The sequence below is a fragment of the Neltuma alba genome, unplaced genomic scaffold (genome assembly GCF_004799145.2).
Source record: "Neltuma alba isolate B1F8T4 unplaced genomic scaffold, ASM479914v2 tig00004379_pilon, whole genome shotgun sequence".
Taxonomy (NCBI): Eukaryota; Viridiplantae; Streptophyta; class Magnoliopsida; order Fabales; family Fabaceae; genus Neltuma; species Neltuma alba.
Window position 1 is genome coordinate 45,075 of NW_021633683.1, and position 8,141 is coordinate 53,215.

An 8,141-nucleotide genomic window follows, 5' to 3' on the forward strand; every position below is an offset into this window, starting at 1 on the left:
TAAATTAAATATAGTTGATGCAGATGTTCATTGAGAACAAAATCATAGAGAATCATCTCTTTTTGTTCAGAAAGTGGCTCACCACTTGCCACCTGAAAGAAAAGTATTGCTTCCGGAATATTCACCAATGGTGGGACTTGTATTAGTTTCATAGTTTGGCTCCCACGCTAAACTTGATATTCCTTTTTTGGATCTTTGAATCTTCTTCTTCTCCTTCTTCTTCTTCTACTTCTGTAACTCAGCAGCTCTGGGAATGAGTTTTCCAAGCTTCGCATGTATTATGGATTCGTTTAAAGTGGTTAAAGACGGAGTTTGGTTCTGCGTTTCAACGATTTGGGAGCTTCAAGAAATTCGCTTCTCCAGAATCTTGCAGTACTTGAAAAACATGGCTGTCACTGTGATCGCATCTGTTCTTTCTTGCTTTTTAGGTCTCAGAATCAGAAGACGAACCAGATGAGAAGAATATTCTCTTCCTGTTTCCCTCATTTTCTTAGTTTTTTTTTCCTGCTAAATCCTCCAACATCGCACCAAACAACCTCAATTTTCCCACTCCTACATTCCTCGGTTGTTCTTGCACTGTGCGGGGGTCAACTCAAATTTGCGGGAAGAAGATGAACATGTAAGATGACTTGTCGAGGCATCTATGAGTTTTAGATTCTAGCCGTTCAATTCATGATGATTTCATATTCTCAGAAATGATCTTCATTTCAGGTTATGCAGTCTGAAACAGATTCCTTGAGCATACATATCTACTACTACTGCTTCTGATCTCTGGATATTTACCACTGAATGCTGATAACGGGAGCTCATAGAATTTTTCTCATGAATCACAGTCTCGTGCTAGGAATATTCTTGAGCAATAAAAAAATCCATCATCATGTCTGAATCTTCTTTTCTCAATTTCTTAAGCCCAAATAAAGATATACCGTATCACTTCATCCGATCGAAAGGGGAGCTCAGCAACCCCTATTTGTTTTACTTTAAACAAGGGATATGTGGATTAATAATCGCCTCGTAATTTTTGTACCCATATTAATTTGATCAAAATTTTAAGTAAAATATTCGAAGTTCAAGTTTAAATAGTGAAAAAATGTTTCTATTTAGTACTCAACAATATCTTAAATAAGATTTTCTTCATGGATTGTATAGAGAAAAAAGAAAAAAAAAATGTTACACCCAATATCTATAAGCCATTAATTAACAATACTTAAATGTTCAATAAAACATTTTTTGACTAAAACTTGTGAGTGTAGGAAAATACTCCTCTAGTCCTATTTATAGAACAAAAAGAGAATGTATTTTTTAGTCCTATTTATAGAGCACTAAAATTTTTTTTTTTGTATAAATGTACAATTTTACTATTTATTTATTATTGTGTTGATTTTATTTATATGAAATATAATATATATATTAAATAAAAATAAAATTAAAAAATCATTAAATTTTAAATGAAAATTAATGAAGTTTAAAATTTTTTTTGGTCTGTATGAAACATGCTCAAAGTACCTTAAAAATAGGACCAGAAAAATAGTTAGTAAATTATTTGTTAGATAAGTGGTAATTAACTTTAATATACTCCCAAAAACATATAAGCAAAAAGTTGTTACTTCAACAATTCCACGATGTGACTTGTACAAACATAAAATTTCGCAAAACGTGCCTAACATCGGGAACATATAGGTAAAACATTTTTCTTGAATTCCATAAAATGTCCAATTCTCATTAATTCTAACAAAATGTCGAATTCATACCCGTTGTAAGCATTTTTCGGTAATAAGTAAATAAACAAAACATTTTATTATATAAATGTTTCAAAAACATCACTTATGCTAAACAAATAAGAAATTCACAACACATTGTACAAATTCTTAATGCATCATACAACCTTACATCATCAACTCAATAAATAGACATCTTATTCTATAATGGATACAAGTCAGATTTCACACAGAAGGATGTGGCGGAAAAAGCATCCTAGCCTACCAGATCTCAGAATATCATCTACAAACTACAATCACTGTTATTTATATACACAGCCAGAATGCTCCTTTTTAAAAAAAAATTACAATAACTTCTCTCATGAGATTTGGCCAAACTGCACTTGATACCTCTTCTTTTTTTTCTTTTTTTTTGGGCAAAAAGAATCGCTCTTCTGAAGCACAAAAAATATTGATAAAAAAATGAAGGGGCAATTTATGCAATAAAATAGCAATAACTCTGAGATTGACCAAACCTTTGAAACATGAGGTACAAGGCGTAATTTAACCAAACCTTAGGAGAAATTAGTGCAATTTGCTAGTAAATTTATCACTTCATCAATGAGGCAGAAGACGTAGAATAAGATACTAAAGCAAGCCGTATGGCAAGCACAGTTTCGAAATTGTGATGGCAGGGACAAGCCACCATTATTAGGCTTGAAGGTAACCTTTCTCTTCCAAATAAAAGACCACTTTTTCAGCCATCTCAATAGGGGACGAACACGGATCTCCATATTTTAGCACTATCTGATGAACAAAACACGCAAAGAATATCTTCACAACAAGGATATTTTTCATACCGACAAGGCATCTTCAAGGAGAAAATATTAAATATCGCTAGGTATCACCAATAAACTTTGATTCAGTGATTTTAAAATTATCTTTGGAATTGAATGATCGAACTGACGTCCCAGTTTGAGCTCAACTATCTCCAAGCAAGAAAAAATATACTAAAACTTTTCAAGAAAGAGATTCACTAGAGATAGCACAGGGATTTGTTTAAGCTGTAGGGGTACCACAGAGGCTCACTTTTCTTTTCTCTCTTTGTAATGTCCATTGTAAGTTTATTAAAAGATAATCTCGCAACAATAGCCTAATTGACCTTCTAATTTCCTTAGAAGCGCTGTATGCCTCTTGGGAAGTGCTTTGAGTAGGATTTAGTACCAAAATAGTTTTTTGGTGTTGATACGATCAAAAGCTGCTTTATAAAGCTAGGCTAATCCACGGGAACTTTTTCTCTTTTAATGAATATATCGTTTGTGTATACATGCATGTCCCATAAGTCCATCAACGATGTTGTGTAGTTGAAACAGCATACGTACCTCGGAATTCAAAGGGGCCTCATAAGGATCATCAATCCCTGTAAAGCCTGAATATTTTTGTATCAGTATTAGTGCGAGAATGCTAAACACAAAAGCAGCAGAAGCAAATGCCTCTAGACTAAAAATTGCCAGAAACATTGAAAAGTTAATATCGTGGAAAGACTGGTTTGAGCATCAATTTGTACAAGCCATATTCACATCAAGGAAATACCAGACTAGCATTGTCAATTACCTTTAATCTTTCCAGCACGTGCAAGCTTATAAAGGCCCTTAGGATCTCTTTCTTCGCATATTTGTAGAGGCACATTCATGAAGACCTGTCATATCTATGTTACGCAAGTAATTTAACAAATCATAGGCCAATTTTCTTTGAATTCATAAAACATATCAAAATTAACAAGTCAAGTAGTGACCTCGATAAAGTCTCCATCTGGCAAAAGTGCTCGGCAGGCATCCCGATCTATTTTGAAGGGAGAAATCAAGCTTGCAATGCAAATGACTCCCGCATCAGCAAACAGCTTTGCTACCTCACCTTGATGGAATAAGAAATCTTTCTTTAAGCCCATAAATCATGGAAACACACATGCACAATTGCACACATTATAGTCACTATTCATATGTGCAGTCACAAACTCGACAATCAGGCAACTTTCCAATTGTTATAAGTACAAAGTGATTCCGTGGCATGCCCACAAGAAACTAAACATTAAGTAGATGTGGCTCACCAACTCTCCTAATATTCTCTGCACGATCTTCAGCCTTAAAACTAAGGTCCTTATTCAAGCCATGCCTAAGATTATCCCCATCAAGAACGTAAGATAACTTCCCCCTCTGATGCAAAATTTGATTTAGAGCACAAGCCACAGTGCTCTTCCCTGTCAATTTTGAGACAAATAAAGGTCAGAGCCCAGAAAGAACATAACTTGGAGACTGGATTGCATTGAAATATATGTTGGCATTGGCATACTTAAGAAGTAAATATATCATAATCAATCAGAAAAAAAATTGTACACTGGACAGTACAAATCAATAACTGTATAATCCTTCGCATTGCTGAGCTCGCTAACTATTCCTTGTTCCTTTCTTTCAGCCAGAAAACTTCCCTCTTACCTTCAGCAACACAATGCCAATGAATACAGCATAACAAAACAATTTATACAAACATTGAAAGAAATCATAAAATAAAGGATGCAGATGAGAGGGAGAAATCTTTAAAGATCTGATGGATGATAAATTGCCTGCCAATAACACCAACTAAAATGTTGCAACACCACTTTGCATAACGAGGCTACAGAAAACTAAATATGATTGACCTAAATTATTGTTTTCGTCTTTAAAGCATGACTATCTCAATTTGGTCCTCCAGAGTGTATATCTATCAATTTAGTTCTGCAATGACTTTCCCAAATCCTTTTTGTCCTTTTGAAGCATAAAATTGAGAAGTCAGTCAGCATGATTTTTACAAATGGAGGAACAAATTTGATTGGGGAAAACACTATTGCAGGACTAAGTCGACAAGGATATATATGAAGGGCCAAAAGATGTTGGCACTTGTTTAGTGATCTTTTTGGACAAAAACAATAACATGCACTCTCAACAGGACAACAAAGAACACTAGTCAAGTTTGTCAGGCAGAATGAGGCTGACTTGGAATTATTTCAAACGAAAGTGAATAGAAGCAAGAAATTAAAAATAACAGAATCAACAGACTACTGACCAGAACCACTGAGACCTGTGATCCATATTACACATCCCTTTTGATCAAGCAACTTCTGTCTATCAACTTTTTCAACTGCGCATTTATGCCAGAGAATATTCGTTGAGTTTGCAAGGGTAGATAATTGCCCGAAATGTCTCCCTGATATTGAAAAACAGATTAGAAAGGTACAGAGAGTGAAGTTGAACAGTCAACATCACTTCTACATGTCCTCGTTAGTCAACATATGCCAGAATCCTTAGGGCATGACTTTGTCAAGTCAAAACAAAAATATACAAAAGTCAGTTCCTCGACTGATTTCCTTTTGACATTCCACTCAAACCCGCAAGCCAATGTTTTGGGCAAAGGTCGTGCCAAATTCACCAAAAATTTCCCGCATGGGCTGAACAAGAAACAAATGAAAGAATAAACATCTTTTAACTCTTTAAGCCACCACGCATGCATCCGCCGCCACAAGTCAATTCTCCAATATATATGTATATAATAATAGCAACAATACAAAATCTGCATAAAAAATCAAAGTCAAATTGAAAAATTACCCTTCTTCCCGGCATTCCCATTGCTCATAATTTCGCTTACATCCGCCGGATTCTTGTCATCACCGTGGACACTCATCTCGTTAAAACTCGCGCTCTTCGACCCGTCTACGGCCTTCATTTGCAACGAGTCCCTCGATCTGAACATGACCAAAGAATCGGCATTTTTCAAGCCTAAAAACCCTAGCTTCGTCGGTGGCGGCGACGGTTCGAAGCGGAGAGCCAGTCCCGGGGAACAACTTCTCAGGTACGGTCTTCCCACAGTCGCCATCCCCATCATGTCCAAGTTTGAATAAGACCGTGGAAAGAGGCTGCAAAAATACCTAACAGGGAAATGAAAAGGCTGCGAAATTTATATAAAAAGGAAGAGGAGGAGAAAATTTTGCGGATCCATGGAAATATAGAATATTGGAAAGAGAACGAAAGGCTGTGAGAGAATTAGAAGAGTTGGTGAAGGTATTCGGGGAAGCCTTTTCGAAGAACAGCGAAAAAGATGGGATAATTATGCAATGAGGTAGCCAAGACAAAGTGAGGTGGTTTGGGTTGCGATGGGACAGCCCGAAAGCGACGTCGTTGCTTGTGGATCATGAGGGTACGGACTGCAAACGCAAGCAAATGTTTTCCTGGGAAAATCTTAAGTGGGGACGAGGACGACGATGGGATCAAAAGAATATGAATATCCAGTAGATGCGTATCATATATCCCGTCGGAATTTTGGCTCAGGAGAAACGCAATAATTGCACGTGTGTGGTTTACCCGCTAAGTTAAGAACTCAGACGGCAAAATTAACCAGGCGGCGGAATTAATTAGAGAGTATCTGCCCGCGTTTTTTTCCTGCCAACTACCCGCGTCTTGCACTATAATGACGCCAAACACCGATCATAGAGATTTCTTGAGTTTTATTTATTTACTAAAATATATGTTTTATCCTTCAAATTTATATTAAATTTTAATTTAATTTTTTAAATTTAAAAAGTACGTCTAATTTTTTTAATCTTAACCCTGTTAGTCTTATTCCACAACAAAATACCCAGAAATTTAATTAAAGGTAATTCTGTAATTAAATATTGACAAAACATTCTTTAAATTATTTTTAATATAATTATTTTTATAAATGCCTAATTTTTTAATGTTTTAGTATTTTTAATATTTTATTATATATCTAAATTATTTAAATTTTTGAATTTTAAAATGTAAAAATAATTATACGAAAGACTAATATTTAGACTATGATTTGCTAGTCTTTAATTATAAAATTACCATCTAAATACTCATATTTTTTTTGTTAAATGAGTCTGACAGTATTAATACTAGAGTACTGAAAATATGCCGGCAAAAAAAAAACAGAAATATACCTTATAAATTTAAATAACTAAGCCAAAATCTGGGATAAGTTTAGACTTACTCCAGCCTTTATTTTTTATTTTTAAAATTTCCTTTGATTAAATAATCTTTCACGAATTAAAACAATGAAAACAAAAATTAAAGTAATATAAAAAATTTTTCTGACACTTCCTTAATATTTTCCGAATTCGGAGTAGATATGCTGTCGAAATCGAATCAATGTAGATTGGGCAAATCTTTCCTCTTTCTTTCATTTTAAAATCACCATTAAATAAATAATTAACACAGACAAACAAAAGTACTATACTGGTTATTAATATAAGATTTTATTTAGTTTTTATTTATTTTAAATATAAGACTCTAATCTATTTTATTTTTTATACTTATATATTTTTTAATGTAGTTTTTCTAATAATGGTCATTCAACCAGTACGCTTAATTAATAAGAATATTTTAAAAAAGACAACATCTATTTATGACAAATAACTAACTTAACTTATTTTCTGAATCTCCTCAAATTAGTTAATTAGTTTTTATATTTAAAATTGAAGGTAGTATTAAAAAATAGACAATCCTTACTGGTCAGGAAATCATTCTTCAAACCGAGGAGTGGAAATTTTATCAAATCTTTTGAGGACTATTAAAAATTTAAAAAAATAAAAAATACTTAGATGAAATTACTTATATCTATTATTATATCAAGTTTTTAAATTACACATAACCACATATTCTGTTATGAAATATTAACACTTAATATAAAATATATGACTATTTGTGATTGGAATATGACTTAATTATTGTTAAAAAAAACATTATCAGTTGAATTTTTGAAGACTTGCTAGAGTCAATGGCGAAAAAAATATCAGACTTGAATTTAGCAATAAAAATTATTGTCGTAAGTTGGGCTGAAGAATTTTTCCTTGGGAAAGTGACATGAAAAGAGGTTAAAAATTGTAATATTTTAATTTAAGCATCCAAAAAGTTAAAATTTTAAAGAAAAAAACAATGCCACATATGAATTTTATAAATATAGTCAAATGACTAAAATATTTTTGTGTTATTTAAAAAAAAAAAGATATCAAACATGTCATTGCCAGTATATTTTTTATTCAACATTTGTCATTATTAGTTCACAACTTATTAATAAATAACTTGTCATTGTTAGTATATTTTTTGTCATTTGTTCTTTAACATTTGTCATTGCTAATTCACTGTTTGTTAATAAATTTTTTGGATACAAAAGCATTTTTGTTATTTAACTACATTTACAAAATACTCCCAGATTATGTACCACTTTCTTTCCTAAAATTTTGATTTATTAGGTGTTTGAATTAGAATATTACAATTTCTAACTTTTTTTTATGTCTTTTTTTTTTCTTGCACACTCCACACGTGCAAGAGATCAACAAGACGATCCATTTTGTCAGTAGAAACTAGAGGTGGCCATCCAATCCTTTATTAATTT

General features: G+C 32.9%; 1 protein-coding gene across 1 annotated transcript; it reads right to left on the reverse strand.

Moving 5' to 3' along the window:
* Nucleotides 1–1,806: 1,806 nt before the first annotated feature.
* On the reverse strand, nt 1,807–6,033 carry LOC114744556 (adenylyl-sulfate kinase 3-like). The gene is made up of 7 exons (XM_028932732.1): nt 5,336–6,033; nt 4,797–4,937; nt 3,805–3,954; nt 3,493–3,611; nt 3,312–3,396; nt 3,080–3,126; nt 1,807–2,504 (listed from the first exon to the last, which is right to left on the reverse strand). Exons 1-7 carry the CDS (start codon nt 5,610–5,612, stop codon nt 2,409–2,411), a joined length of 915 nt encoding a protein of 304 aa, XP_028788565.1. The 5' UTR covers nt 5,613–6,033; the 3' UTR covers nt 1,807–2,408.
* Between the last annotated feature and the right edge of the window lie 2,108 nt (nt 6,034–8,141).